Source organism: Lampris incognitus, chromosome 16, assembly GCF_029633865.1.
Source record: "Lampris incognitus isolate fLamInc1 chromosome 16, fLamInc1.hap2, whole genome shotgun sequence".
In the NCBI taxonomy this organism is placed as follows: Eukaryota; Metazoa; Chordata; class Actinopteri; order Lampriformes; family Lampridae; genus Lampris; species Lampris incognitus.
Genome location: NC_079226.1, coordinates 8,530,939 through 8,546,872, shown reverse-complemented (window position 1 = coordinate 8,546,872; position 15,934 = coordinate 8,530,939). Strand labels below are relative to the sequence as shown.

General features: G+C 48.3%; 1 protein-coding gene across 1 annotated transcript in view; it reads left to right on the top strand.

Annotated features, from left to right (window-relative positions):
* Positions 1-15,934, top strand: part of ccdc85ca (coiled-coil domain containing 85C, a) — a 66,166-nt gene that overhangs the window by 38,229 nt on the left and 12,003 nt on the right. Inside the window, exons 2-3 of the mRNA XM_056295810.1 lie at positions 11,988-12,067; positions 14,741-14,842. Coding sequence (XP_056151785.1) covers positions 11,988-12,067; positions 14,741-14,842 — 182 coding nt within the window. The remainder of the gene's footprint in view (positions 1-11,987; positions 12,068-14,740; positions 14,843-15,934) is intronic.

Genomic DNA, 15,934 nt, shown 5'->3' with positions numbered 1-15,934 from the left:
CGGCTTCGTGCCGCGACTTTCCACCGAACCCGTCTTTCCCGGCACCCCCGGTTTCCACGCAGCCCGAGCGAGCCGGAGACCGCAGCTTATGTAGCGGCGTGTGAACGGGAGCGGTACGTGTCGGCCCTGCGACGGACCCCCCGCGAGCCGCGAACAGAGACACACTGGCGGAGCGGCACCGCGGGGGGCAAAATATGAGGGGAGCGTGAAGGAAATCCAGAGATTTCTACTCATCTGCTACTGGAGAGATTAAAGTAAAGCTCCGGATTTGGCTTTTCATTCTTGACATGGTTCTCATTTATGGGAGTTATTTACTCCACAACCCCCCCCCCCACACACACACACACACACACACACACACACACAAGTACACAAATACGCAAACATCCGTGCAGCAGTAACGCGTGTTCTCCTTTTCGTTTCCGTTTCCACGTCATTACGGCGACTAATGCGCTTGCTCTTTTAACCCGATTCCATCCTGTGTGTGACCGCACGTGATGAGGAGCGACCAAAATTATAGAAAAGAGGAGAAAAGGGAGGGAGAGAGAGGAGAGAGAAGATTTGTTCCAGCACTGTGGCTGACAGTAATACATCTGCCATTGTCACTATTCTCTTTCTTCCCCCCCCCCTTTTTTTCTCCCCAATTGTACGTGGCCAATTACCCCACTCCACCCCCTCTGCTGATCCGGGGAGGGCTGCAGACTACCACATGCCTCCTCCCATACATGTGGAGTTGCCAGCTGCTTCTTTTCACCTGACAGTGAGGAGTTTCACCAGGGGGATGTAGCATGTGGGAGGATCACGCTATCCCCTCAGTCCCCCCCCCCACCACCACCACCAGAGGAGGCGCCAGTGCAGCGACCAGGACACATACCCGTATCCGGCTTCCCACCCACAGACACAGCCAATTGTGCCAGTAGGGACGCCCGACCAAGTTGGAGGTAACATGGGGATTCGAACCGCCGATCCCCATGTTGGTAGGTAACGGAATAGACCGCCACGCCACCTGGACGCCTATTTTGTCGTATGTTTTTGTCGCTGGGGTTGCACCCACCTTTCTGAAGGAACCTTCGCTCTGTGTGTGTGTGTGTTTGTTTTTTGGGGGGGGGGGGGGCTGATGGGCCCGACTAATTCGAAATGCGCTCCGCGGTCTCCCCCTTTCCCATCTCGACCCCCTTCCCCCCTCCTGTCTGTCTGCCGTATTGTCTTCACCTTCTCTCGGTTCTCTCTCACAGCATGTGACAAATAACCTCAGAGGTCTCACTGAGACACTGCACGCAGCTTCAGACCGTAACCCCCCCCCCCCCCATCAACACCCACATGACACCGAAGAGAGTTTAACTGTGTGCATGCATGAGAGAGACAGACAGAGAGACAGATTGAGAGAGACACAGAGGAAGAGAGACACAGAGACAGACACAGACAGAGAGAGAGAGAGAGAGAGAGAGAGAGAGAGAGAGAGAGAGAGAGAGAGAGAGAGAGAGAGAGAGGAAGAGAGACACAGAGACAGACACAGACAGAGAGAGAGAGAGAGAGAGAGAGATTGAGAGAGAGACAGAGAGAGAGAGAGAGAGAGAGAGAGAGAGAGAGAGAGAGAGAGAGAGAGAGAGAGAGAGAGAGAGACAGAGAGAGAGAGACAGAGAGAGAGAGACAGAGAGAGAGACACAGTCACAGAGAGAGAGAGAGAGAGAGAGAGTGTGTGTGTGTTTTGGACGTTTGCTGACTGACGGTAATTCAAGGACAGCTTTCCTGCCATGTGCTTTTATTTGGTCAGCATTGTCTCTTCATGTGTGTGTGTGTGTGTGTGTGTGTGTGTGTGTGTTTTGCTCTGAGCTCAGCATTGTCTGGTTCTTTGACTTTCACAACATTGTTCCAGTCATTGACCTATGGAAAGGTGAACCATCTCTATCAAGTCTCTTTGTCGTATCAGTGCAGGGGTCTCTGCCAGGCACCCGCACACCGATGTGCACGCGCATGTGTATGTGCATATTTATACACCTATCTGTGTGTATTTGCATGTGTATGTGCATATTTATACACCTATCTGTGTGTATTTGCATGTGTATGTGCATATTTATAAACCTGTGTGTGTGTGTGTGTGTGCAGCTTGGTTAGTCAGGCTGCATGTGAGACTTGGTCAGTGCATGAATCCTCGGTAAGTTATCGAGGATGAGTTTTGTCAGTCCACCTTCATGACGACACTTATGTTGTGCAGCAGAAGTAAAGCGGAGTAAGAAACCAGGCGACTTTTCTACCTAAACGTCTGTGAGCTTGTCTGTTCATCACATGCATCTAATTAGGAAACCAATGGCCTGGTCTTCTGAACATTTAAAAGGTCCAGTGTTTCCAAAATGATAATGAATGGTCCAAAGGGGGCTATTGCAAAATATAGTCCTTTTTGTCGAACCTGCAGTCATGACTTTTCCGACCTCTGTGTCCTTCATCATGACATGTTTTTCATGACTACCAGTAAATGCCCATTAGTGTTTCCAGTGATGAGAGCGTTCCCCTCCCTCATCATGAGATGTTTAACGCTCACTGATGCAAAGACAAGTGCTGCATCCCGTGTGGACTACGTCATATTTACTGTAGGCTTGTTTGACCTTGTTGCTGCTGCTCCGACCATTACCCGACCCGCTTATCCTGCTCTCAGGGTCGCGGGGATGCTGGAGCCTATCCCAGCAGGCACTTGGCGGCAGGTGGGGAGACATCCTGGCAGGACAGGCCACCAGACCGTCACACAGGGCCGACACACATACACACACACACACACACACACACACACACACACACACACACACACACACACACACACACACACACACACACACACACACACACACACACATTCATATCTAGGGGCGACATTGTTTAGTACGGCTGAGTCACCTGACCTACATGTCTTTGGACTGTGGGAGGAAACCGGAGCCCCCGGAGGAAACCCACGCAGGCACGGGGGAGAACATGCAAACTCCACACAGAGGACGACCCGGGACAAGCCCCCCAAGGTTGGACAACCCCGGGGCTCGAACCCGGGACCTTCTTGCTGTGAGGCGACCATGGTAACCACTGCGCCACCGTGCCACCACTATTATCATACTTCATTGTACTGTGTGATGATTAAGTTATTCGACAGGTTTGAGTTTCCGAGTGGAAGTTGAAATTCTGCGTTGACGAACCCTGATGTGCTCATGGAGAACTCAGAGAAGCTGTTGTTTCATTTTCATGACGTCCTCGGTGAAGGCGGGACGTACGCTGTACATTATTAGACCATTTCTTTTCTATAAATGACTCCACGCCTGGCCCGGTCCAACAAAGCATCATTTACAGTCTTTACGATAGTCAGAATAACACGGCCATCTGGACGGCAGCCCGTGTGAGTCATGGCAGGGGTATTATTGTACAGGGTGTGTGTGCAGACAGGATGACAGGCAGAGATGGAGGGATGGGGAGGTGAAGGGAGAGAGGCTGAGTGGGTAAGACAGCCAGAGAAAGGCAACGAGAGACTGAGAGAGAAAGGGAGGAGAGATGAAAGAGCGAGTGAACGTGAGTGAGTGAAGGAGGGGGAAAAACAGATATAAAAAGAGAGGGAGAGAGAGAGAGAGAGAGAGAGAGAGAGAGAGAGAGGGAGAGAGAGAGAGAGAGTGAGTATGGGTGGGGAACAATATGTTCTCTGTTTTTCTGCACCAGTGACCTCACGAACTTATTCCCTTCCTCCACACAGCCGGACTACGTAATTGGAATCAGTCATACCTTGCTGTTGTGTGTGTGTGTGTGTGTGTGTGTGTGTGTGTGTGTGTGTGTGTGTGTGTGTGTGTGTGTGTGTGTGTGTGTGTGTGTGTGTGTGTGTGTGTGTGTGTGTGTGTGTATGTATATACCTTCCTGGCCAGTGTAATTGAAATCATTCCTGGGTGGACCCGCCCATACATACATACAAGCTCTTCTACGAGAAGGAGAGAGGCCACAAAACTTCTCCCCGTGTGTGTGGGTGTGTGTGTGTGTGTGTGTGTGTGTGTGTCTGTGTGTGTGTCTGTGTGTGCACGTGCACACTGAAAGGGTTGCAGAGGTTAGCTCGTATGCATTTCACGGTTAAAGGGATACATGGGTTTTGGGTTTTTACTATATGACCTACTTACATAGTCGCACAAACTTGTGGATTCCTTGTTAATGTGTGTGCATGCACTTTAGGGGTACACTGAACGGTGAGTTAGCCTAGCGTTGCACGGCTGCAGGACGTCTAGCAGGATCATCAGCAGCCACCCTCAGAAGAAGGGGGAGCACACCTTCCCTGAAGCTGACTGTTAACACCGTTTACCTGCTAGCCTAGCATTAACAGTTGTTTATAGCCGTTTTCACAAGTACGTGTGAAGTCTATGAAAGGAGATTATCGTTTTGAACTTTAATTTTCATCAGCCATCATCTTCTGCCAGGCGGCACGGTGGCGCAGCGGTTAGCGCACTTGCCTCACAGCAAGAAGGTCCCGGGTTCAAGCCCCGGGGTAGTCCAACCTTGGGGGTCGTCCTCTGTGTGGAGTTTGCATGTTCTCTCCGTGAGTTTCCTTCAGGTGCTCCGGTTTCCTCCCACAGTCCAAAGACGTGTAGGTGAGGTGAATCGGCCGTACTAAATTGTCCCTAGGTGTGTGTATGTGTGTGTGTGTGTGTGTGTGTGTGTGTGTCGGCCCTGTGATGGCCTGGCGGCCTGTCCAGGGTGTCTCCCCACCTGCCGCCCAATGACTGCTGGGATAGGCTCCAGCATCCCTGAGAGCAGGATAAGCGGTTCAGATAATGGATGGATGGAAGGATCTTTTGCCATGGCAGATGACTGGATGTGTTTTCTTGACCTGTAGAATCAAATTTTTAGGATTTCTCGTGTACTCGTGAAAATGTTGATTGTGTTAAAAAATCGTTCACGACAGACTAACAAGTAGAAAAATGTTAATGATCGGCCTTGGAGAAGGCGTATTTCCCTTCTTTTGAGAGGAGCTGGTAATGATCCTGGTAGACGTCCAGCAGTTTAGCTAAGCTAGGCTAACTCACCGTTCAATACACATCTAAACTGCACATGCAGACATAAAAATGGTGTCTGCAGGGTTGTCTGCCTCAATGCCAGTAGGAACCACGGTAAAAACCCTGAAAACCAAACTTACCGAAAACCCTTTAACACTCTCCCCCCCCTTTTTTTCTCCCCAATTGCACCCAGCTAATTACCCCACTCTTCCGAGCCGTCCCGGTCGCTGCTCCACCCCCTCTGCCGATCCGGGGAGGGCTGCAGACTACCACATGCCTCCTCCTATACATGTGGAGTCACCAGCCGCTTCTTTTCACCTGACAGTGAGGAGTTTCATCAGGGGGATGTAGCGCGTGGGAGGATCACGCTATTCCCATGTTCCCCTCCCCCCCTGAACAGGTGCCCTGACTGACCAGAGGAGGCGCTAGTGCAGCGACCAGGACACATACTCGCATCCGGTTTCCCACCCGCAGACACGGACAGTTGTGTCTGTAGGGACGCCCGACCAAGCCCGAGGTAACATGGGGATTCGAACCGGCGATCTCCGTGCTGGTAGGCAATGGAATAGTCTGCCATGCCACCTAGACACCCACAAAGAAAACCCTTTAACACTTTAACAGTCAGTTGGTGGGAGCTTGTAGTGTGGGCTTGAAAATCCTTTAGCAACCATTTTATGACTGCTGGACCCACCGATTCCAGGACTGGATGCCTGACTGGCCGAGTCAAAGGACGAATCACTTATTTACTTTTCAGACTAGAAGAGATTTAAGGAAACTGCATTGACCCCCATCTGGGGAGATGAGGTCATCTCAGCGTTAAAGAACAGGATACAGATGGGAGGAAGACCCAAAAAAAAGAGGCTACCCAAGCACCTAAAACAAGTCATCCCGCTAGCAAACATATTGAAATTAACCCAGAAGATAAAAAACTGAAGAACCTGACTGACAGGTTTAGGCTACGACCCCGCAGATCTCCCAGATCCCCAAGAGATTCATCAGAATGAGCGAGCGTTCCAGCCCCTTCCCCGCCGCCAAACCAAAAAAAAAAGCTGGTTGAACCCGAGTTTTACTTATGGAGGTCGTACTACCTGTTGGTAAAGGTCTTCCACCAGCCTCCTCACTTCTCAAAACTCAACTCGACCTGCCTTATTCTCCCATATCTGACCGCTGTGGTGAAAACGTCACACCGTACTGCAGCCATTACTGATGAAGAGTGAGGAACTGGACGGTGAATGGTCTCGACACGACTGGTGACAGACCAGGCGTCTGTCGTTCATTCCCGTCATTTGCCACAAAGGAAAATAACGTGAGTGAAAACATCACGTCCATTCAACGCAGTAACACTTGAAGGGATAAGGAGAACGTCACGGCAGATGACTGACAAGTAAAATTTGTAATGCCCACCAGCAGGTGGATGTGCTCAGAGCCAGTAAAACGTCCGTGTGGGGTTTTTATGCACACGCCGTGTGTGTGTGTGTGTGTGTGTGTGTGTGTGCGCACTTGTGTTTTACAAGTCCCAGCAGTAAGCATACAGTGTGTGTGTGTGTGTGTGTGTGTGTGTAGCGGTCTCGAGGGAGCGGGTGGGTTGTATTTTTACGAGGGGCCTAGCACAACAGGAGTGGTTGGGGGGAGGTGGAGGGAACTAATTAAGTTTGAATTGAATCCTTACCTACGGGGACGTGGGTCCCTGCAGGGCCGCTCCCAAAACGCAGATCGGCCTCTTCATCAGTTGCCGATTGAACCTGGACATTTGAAAGAGATTACACAAGAGGTTTGATAATATGCAAGACATAAAAACAACGACACACTCATGCGCAACACAATAATGTTTTTATTGGTCTCATGTTGCAAATTTTGATTTGCAATGAACTGCAAACTTTTCTTTTAACAACAGTTGCAAGCATATGCAAGCAATCCATCTGCTCGAACAGCTTTTACACGCAAACATCCTCAGCTGGCAAAAGTGAATCTGACAATAATACACTTGCTGTTGATGATACTAACAATGCTACGATGGTTTGTATTTGGTGCCACTTCCCTAATCCTTGCTGGCTCACTTTGTAGTTCACTGTAATGGCCGGTCTCTGCACAAGAGTATTTCTGACTGAGCCAGCTGGGCCAGACACTTTACAGGCTTACCATTTCCTTCATTCGGTGTGTGAAGTGTTAAAAAAGATCCGAGTAGCATAGCAGTCTATTCCGTTGCCTACCAACATGGGGATCGCCAGTTCAAATCCCCGTGATACCCCTAGCTTGATCGGGCGTCCCTACAGACACAGTTGGCCGTGTCTGCGGGTGGGAAGCTGGCTGTGAGTGTGTCCTGGTCGCTACACTAGCACCTCCTCTGGTCAGTTGGGGCACCTGTTCAGGGAGGAAGGGGGAACCGTGGGGAAATAGCGTGATCCTCCCATGCACCATGCGCCCCCCCCCCCCGGTGAAACTCCTCACTGTCAGGTGAAAAGAAGTGTCTGGCGACTCCACATGTATCGGAAGAGGCATGTGGTAGTCTGCAGCCCTCCCCGGATCAGCAGAGGGGGTGGAGCAGCGACTGGGATGGCTCGGAAGAGTGGGGTAATTGGCAGAGTACAATTGGGGAGAAAAGGAGGGGGGGGGGGGTCCAAAAAAAAAAACTTCTTTGGCTGATAAAAGTGAGTCTGACACTAACACAGTTCCTGTTGATGATACTAATGCCCCTTTCCCACTACATGGTACCGGCTCAACTCGACTTTTTCGTTTTCCATTACTGGAGAGTTCCAGCGCTTTGCTAACTGTTACCTCTTTTCTGGTACCACCTTCGTCGAGGTTCCAAAAAAACTGGAGCGGGTACCAAAATCAATGCATGAGGGGTCACTGTTACGATAATGGAAAACAACACTCTGCGAGTCGAGTCCAGGTGGTACCATGTAGTGGAAAAGGGGCATAACAATACTACAATGGTTTGTAATCGGTGCTACTTCCTAATCCTTGCTGACTCACTTCGTAGTTTACTGTAACGGCTGGTCTCTGCACAAGAGTATTTCTGACTGAGCCAGCCGGGCCAGACACCTCGCGGTCTGACCATGTCCTTCATTCGGCGTGTGAAGTGTTAAACAAGCTCTCTGTGGCTGCTGCAGTTCCCTCTATATTGCTGGTAGTGTATGTACAGTTATTTCTCTCCCCGACATGAAAAATGTAATCCTCACAATCTCCACTGCTGAGTAGTCCTGTGGTGCTATTTTCTGCCAGTATTCCAGGGCTAAGCCTTTTGGTGACGGGGAACGGGGGGGTTTATTCTGAGTCCACCCGCGCCCATTTCCATGCCTCGCATGCTGCGGAAGAACTGCTTCAGATACAGGGGAGATAAAGAACTGGAAACGACTGAGGATAATGGTCGGTACCGCAGGGGCGGAAACATAGACGGTGGATTTGTGTGTATTATTTCGTGTTTCTGCGGGGTGAGATTGGATGGGACGTGTAGTCATACGTGTTAGTGTGTGTCCCTACTGGGTTGCATGTGAACGCACGATTGTGTTTTACTGTGGGCGAGTGTGTGCATTTGGTGTGCAACATGGCAGCTGTGTATTACGTTCCACGAAAAGTGCAACGAGTGTGTGTGGGTGTTCACGTGTGTTTGTGCGTGCGTGCGTGTATGCGTCCCCATCGGGTTGTGTGCGAGTGTGTGATTGTGTTTTATTGTAGCAGAGTGTGTGCATTTGGCATGTCATGTGGTGCTTGTGTACAGTGTTCCATGTAAAGTGCAGTCTGTGTGTGTGTGTGTGTGTGTGTGTGTGTGTGTGTGTGTGTGTAATCGGCTTGCAGGGTTGGCTAGCTGACTGCGGGTCACGTGATCATGTTGTACAGGGTTGGATTAGGGCCGAGGTCACAAGGAAGCGAAGAGGCTGTAAAAACACAGAACACACCACACCTTCTCTCCCGCCTGCCTTTTTACGCAGCCCTAGCTCAGCCTGTGTAGCCTCCATGTTAGGTGGTCGCTGTATATTTATTAACGTGTTATGAAAGAGGGTCGAAAAGGTTCTGGAACATCCCGCCTAACAGTAACGCACAATTATTAACCATGCCTCCCTGTTTTTTGTTTATTTTTTTGAGTGTGGATGTCGTGTTGTGGCTCCTTACGGGCAGATTGTATTGCTTCAGTGTTGGATCAGGGGTTGTGTTAGCCACGAGTTCCCCTCGTTTAGTGAATTTTAAAAGCGTTGACGGATAGTCCCGAGTATCATGTGTGTCATACGTTGACGGACTTGTCACAAGAAATCCACTTCGTTTGCTTTTTTTTTTTTTGAGAAAACTCGGGAACATATATTCCTCTCAGTTACGGTGGAAATACACGTACTGACTGTAAATCTGTCAGCAGTTTATCATAATTGCCAATTTTCAGTGGCGAGGACTTCTTGAAGACATATTGACTGTAACCCACACGTGTTATTTATACATGTTATTCTGCAGTACGAAGTTCGTTTCGAAATCGGGATTTTCCCGAGTTTAAGTTCAACTTGTTTACCTAAGTGAAAGTAAATACACAACAGTGTAAGAATACTCCACTAACGGGGGCATCCGGGTGGCATGGCGGTCTATTCTGTTGCCTACCAACACGGGGAACGCCGGTTCGAATCCCCGTGTTACCTCCGGCTTGGTCGGGCGTCCCTACAGACACAATTGGGAAGCCAGATGTGGGTGTGTGTCCTGGTCGCTGCACTAGTGCCTCCTCTGGTTAGTCGGGGCACCTGATCAGGGGGGAGGAGGAACTTGGGGGAATAGTGTGACATCTCCCACACGCTACGTCCCCTTGGTGAAACTCTGCACTGTCAGGTGAAAAGAAGCGGCTGGCAACTCCAGGTGTATGGGAGGAGGCATGTGGTAGTCTGCAGCCCTCCCTGGATCGGCAGAGGGGGTGGAGCAGCGACCGGGACGGCTGGGAAGAGTGGGGTAATTGGACGGGTACAGATGGGGAGAAAAAGGGGGGAAAATCCCCCCAAAAAAGTAGTAATGTAATGTAAAAAATCATCCGCAGTATTTATGGTCTAAGTACTTCACATACTGTTGGATAATTTAAACTCTCAGTAATACATCATATTTTATGAGTTCATCGTATGTTTTGCATATTAAAAAAAAACTTATTTTGCAAAGTAAGTAGTAACTGCAGCCATCATGTAAATGCAATGGAGTAAAAAGTACAGTATTTCTCTCTGAAATGTAGTGGAGTAAAAGTACAACATCTCATAAAATGGCAATGCTACTGTAAAATACCAGTACCTCAAAACAGTACTTACTTGAATAATGTACTTTGTTACTTTCCACCTCTGTACACTTGAATATCCCTGGGCGGGGGGAGGGGGTTCTTCTCCCGTTAGGAGACAGTAAATTAAGTATTCATAAGAGCAGTGTGTTTGTGTATAAGTGAGTGTGTGCATGGATTATGCAAGCCTCCATTTTGGAGCGTGATGCACTTGAAGTACTCGCATACGTGCTGCAGCGATACCTCGTTCAGATTTCCTCCCTTTGAATCCTAGACCACCGCCATACATCCAGTCCGCACTGCTTGCGGGAGAGTTTCTGCTGGTCTTCACCGGTGGCATGTGGACTACCTCATTCCTCCTCTCAAGTTTTGGGTTGGGTATCAACAATGGGGGAGTAATGTTGGGATTAGTGAGATTAGATGGAATCAGCATGGGAGAAGGTTCAACAATGGAGGTCCAAACAGAAAGCAGGAGATTAGGTTTGAGAGGAGCTGCCAAGCGCCTCACAAACACGCCAGTCAAGGCTCAGCGGAGGGAAACGGCAGTCGCGATGGCGGTGATCCCCGCACAGCGAAATCCAGAAATTCGGTTTTCTAACTGAACTTCCTCTTTTGCCCTTACAGCTGATAGACTACCTGTGAACAAGAGGAGTTTTGAGATGGTGTTAGGCGATGTGGAAAATATTACCATCACGATAATTATATGTGATTTTACATGATATTCATATACATCATGATATCTGCTAACATGCAAAAATACCATGTTTAAGAATCCATCTGAGGTTCTGGTGATGCAAAGTACAATATTTTTTTTTTTCAAAATTTCTCCCCATTTATATCCGGCCAATTACCCCGCTCTTTTTGAGCCGCCCCAGTCGCTGCTCCACCCCCTCTCTGCCGATCCAGGGGGGTGCCCCGATCGACCAGAGGAGGCGCTAGTGCAGCGACCAGGACACATACTCATATCCGACTTCCCACCCGCGGACACGGCCAATTGTGTCTGTAGAGACACCCGACCAAGCCGGAGGTAACACAGGGATTTGAACCGCCGACCCCCGTGTGGGTAGGCAATGGAATAGACCACTACGCTACCCGGGTGCCCAAAAAGTACAATATTAAACCAAAACTCCCTTCAAATATTTCAGATTTCATTTTGTGAGGAACTTCAGGTCATGGATTCTTATTATTTTACACAACAAAATTGTGTATCGCTATATTACAATGTCCAAACGTCATCTCGATACAACACCATTTAAAGACGCTACACAGTAATGTTGAAATTCTGCCCTGTCCGATTCTGAAATTTAACTGATTGATAAATGCAGTTTTCCTGTGATGACTTTTCACACTGGCTAAAAACCCCGCTAACATCCGCCTTTGGTGGCGAATGTTACATTGACCCAAGGCGGATGCTAGCGGCTTTTTTGGCCAGCGTGAAAGAGGTGTTATACACACTAGTTAACACAAAGAAGACGTCTGCCAGTCGGCTTCTTATTCAGACTCATTAACCTTCACTTATCCAGGCTGTTCAAAAATCTAGTCAGAAAATGGGGATCACTTTTTAAAGTGTGGGAGGTGTTGAGGAAACTGCATGTGAAAACTGACCCGTCTTGCTTTAGAGCACCAATAAACAGCCATTCTGACTTGGAACAAGTCGGACTCAGGTTCGTCAACCAAACATGAGTAAAAACATGGACTTTTCCACTGACCAGCAACGTTTCCCCTCTTCTGTTCTGTGACTCATACAGATGCGTCATCCAGCTACATCAGACAACTGGAGAACAAGGTGCGGATGCTGGAGGACGACAACAAGCAGTTACTATCACAGGTACCAAACCCGCCCACCTCGCCATCACACACCTCCCAAGTCAGTCATGGAAGAGTGAGAGTTCGGTGATTTGTACACAACACAAGAATAAAGTTACAACGATACACAAAAGAAAGGAAATTCAAATGGGGGGGGGGGGGTGTTTGAATCTGAGGCCACCACGGTAAAACAAACCACAACCATCGACAGCGTCGATCTGAACTACACGTGACGGTGTACAAATAGAAACGTGTCCAAATTCAAACAAAAATCAGAGACATGTACCACTTCTTAGATGATTCTGGTATTCATGTTGTAAATTATTCACTTGGTTTGCTCTGGCCCAATCACAAAAGGTGAAATGAGAAGTCTCCAGAAGTATGTTTAGCCCCACCATATGACCAAAACTATGTGGACACCCCTTCTAATAAGTGGATTTGGCTGTTTCAGCCACGTCCATTGCTGGTAGATGCATAAACTCAAGCATACAGCCAGGCGGTCTCCATAGAGTGGGTCGTACTGCACAGCTCAGTGACCTTCAACGTGGCTCTGACATGGGACGCCAGCTTCCCAGCAGGTCAGTTGGTCAGATTTCTGCCCTGATAGATCTGCGAGTCTGTTACTGTGACATGGAAACTTCACTAAGTGAGTCCTGACCTCAAAACCATCCATCACCTTTGGGGTGAACCGGAGCACCGACTGTGAGCCTGGCTTTCTCTCCAACATCACAGCCCGACCTCACTGATGTGCTTGTGGCTGAATGGGAGCGAATCCCTGCAGCCACGTTAAAAAATCTAGTGGAAAGCCTTCCCAGAAGAGCGGAGGCTGTTATAGCAGCAAAGGGGGGACCAACTCCATGTTAACGCCCATGGTTTTGGAATGAGATATTCAACAAGCACATATGAGTGTGATGTGTCCACATACTTTTGGCCATGTAGTGCATGTTGTGCACTAACAATAATCAGGATTGTGACTAACCATCGAGTTAGTGGACACACAAACCACTCTCCTCAGTATGGCTAGGCTGATATTTCTGGAAAGACAACATCCTGTTCTCAATCAGAAACAGCAGAACCCTTTCTTTTTTGGGGGACCTTAGGTTTGTTTGTGTTGCCTACATGTAAATGGTACTCCCTAAGTGAACAAACAGACACACACACACTGAACTGACTGGTAACACAGTCAGTCCTATTTGACCTGTACGCACACATGGTTGTGCTAAAATCTTACATCAAGATGCTTTATGAAAATTTAAAAAAAAAAATCCAAAAGAGGGAGCGACTGTAGAAAAGAGGAGTTAAAGATGAGGGAGATGATAATATATGCTCTCCCTTTTCTCCAATCCAGCTCTGTTTATACTTTTTAAAAGCACTCTCCCGATCCACAATCTGCCTGCCAACCTCCAACTCCCATTTGAGAGAGAGAGAGAGAGAGAGAGAGAGAGAGAGAGAGAGAGAGAGAGAGAGAGAGAGAGAGAGAGAGAGAGAGAGAGAGACACACACAAGAGAGTGGGGGAGAGAGAGAGGGAGAGAGAGAGAGAGAGAGGGGGACTAAGCTCGTCTATACCTTTAGCAAACAGCAAGAGTTAAGTGAATAATTCCCTCCAGGCAGCAGAAGTTGCCCATAGGAGATAATGTATAGGGGCTTTAAAGCGGTGCAGATAATAGACTGTATGAATGTTTCATGCTCCATGCCATCACGCCATCAGACACATGACAGCTCTTGAAAGCAATCTGTCAAAAAGAAACCGTGTGTGTGTGTGTGTGTGTGTGTATATGTGTGTGCGCGTCAGTGTTCCTCCTACAAAATTTTCCAGGCAGATAAAGTGATGATGCTTAAGCTCTCATTTGGTCTATACTAAATTCCTTCTGAAACACACACACACACACACACACACACACACACACACACACAGTCTACACTACAGGTTAACGTCACTTATCGTCCTGTTAGTCACATTCTAGGACGCCTATGTCCCACTGAGCCCAGTGAACCTGTGGCATTTTGTAAAGCGGCGTTTAAAAACTGTCGACATTTCATCTTCTGAGCGGATATACGTACGTCCTCCAGCGACGCCCCAGCTACTTCTGAGTGCGACCAGTCGATTTGAAACACACGTGAACATGAGTTGATTGCAGTTTGAATCGCGTGTTTGATGCTTGGCAGTCATGTCATGCTAGGAGCCATACATCTCACGAGGGCCGTGTGCTGGCTAGAATCCGGCGATACGATACCTATCACGGTACAGGGTCACGGTCCAATATACCGCGATATATTGGGATTTCATAGGCCTGTGTTCTTTGTGCTCATGCTACTTCCTGTCTCAGTTTACGTTGCTGCGTTGGCGTGGAAGATTCAAATGGCTGAAGATAGATCACAACACTGTTATCTAGCGGTCGTGGGGTTACACACAACACAAAATGTTTGTCACCAACCTTTACACGTAAACAATTAAAACTCAATATAGTGGTTTTGAGAATCGATACAGTATCCATCCATTATCCAACCCGCCTATCCTGCTCTCAGGGTCACTGGAATATCGCGATACTCCAGAGTATCGATATTTTCTTACATCCCTACGTCTCACACAACCTCACTGGGGTGGAATTACTATCACTTCTGATTTTCTTTGTAACATTTTAGTGTTTTTTTGTCTATCTCTGTCCACCTCTTCTATCACTCTCTCTCTTCCAGGCAAACGGTGGGGATTTGAAGACGCTGAGGAAGGGTCTTTCTCTTTATCATTCAGAGTCTCAGCTCTCGTCCCTCTCACAGTACCAGGACACCATGCACAATGTACGTCCACTCTGTGTGTGTGTGTGTGTGTGTGTGTGTGTGGTGCAGATGTTGCCAAGCTGCTGCTGGCATGGTTTAGCAGACGCCTTCCACACCATGACATCATTACTTAGCATAGATGACCTCACACAATTAACTGCTGACTTGGCCTTATCTCTGTTTTGCACTCCGTATGACTTATTTTAAGTAGCCACGTTTCCATCAGAACATGGTTGTGTGCATCGTCAAGTATTGTATCAGAAAAGCTGCAGACGCTGAAGGTGTTTTGCACACCAGGTCCAACGTTTTGGTCCAAAATTTCGCACGCTAAAAAATAAATACGACTTCACGTTTGGTACACGGTCAACACACCGACTCCAAGGAAGATGTCTGTGAAAAACGTGTTCCCTGAACAGTTCCCATTTTCTGCATTTTTTTCCGCATCCGTCAAAGGAATCTCATGGTCCTTAGCAACGCTGTTCCTATGGCGTAACAGTGTGTGTGTGTGTGTGTCTCCCTACCGTAGACGCTGTTCAGATTGAACTGGATTGCGGTATCTGGTCGTCTTTAAAACTCGACGCGATAACATCTCAATGGTGAAATATTAACCATTGTTATCGATGTTCTGTATAATCGGGTTGTTCGAGATGCAGCGACACATTCAGCTTAATTTGAGGACCTTCCCTGCGTTCGCTACGGCCCATTCCAATCGCCGCTGCCGTACGTGGCGGAAAATGTTGCCGTCGCACAGGAAGTGATGCGTATTACGTAGCATCCTGTTGCCCCGTAGTCGATGCCGGAGGCCTGGTGGACGCTCAAGCCTGTTTGTCTGCTCATTTAAAATGTGATGTCATCTCCTTTTTTTAATTTAGTATATAAACAATAGATTTGAAATTAAAAAAAGAAGCTACCATTCTGTTCCTTTGTGTGGGTCCAGCGTGGATGCTTGTTTGTTGTCTGACGTCATCATAAGTGTGAACGCAGCGTAAGACCGCATCTGCCAGCTGACCAGGCTGCCTCTGTTTGGGGACGTTATCACGTGCGCTTTTGATAGCGTGCTAACACGTCAAACTGGGCCACTGACACCATGAAGTACACTTTGAACCGGGTCGT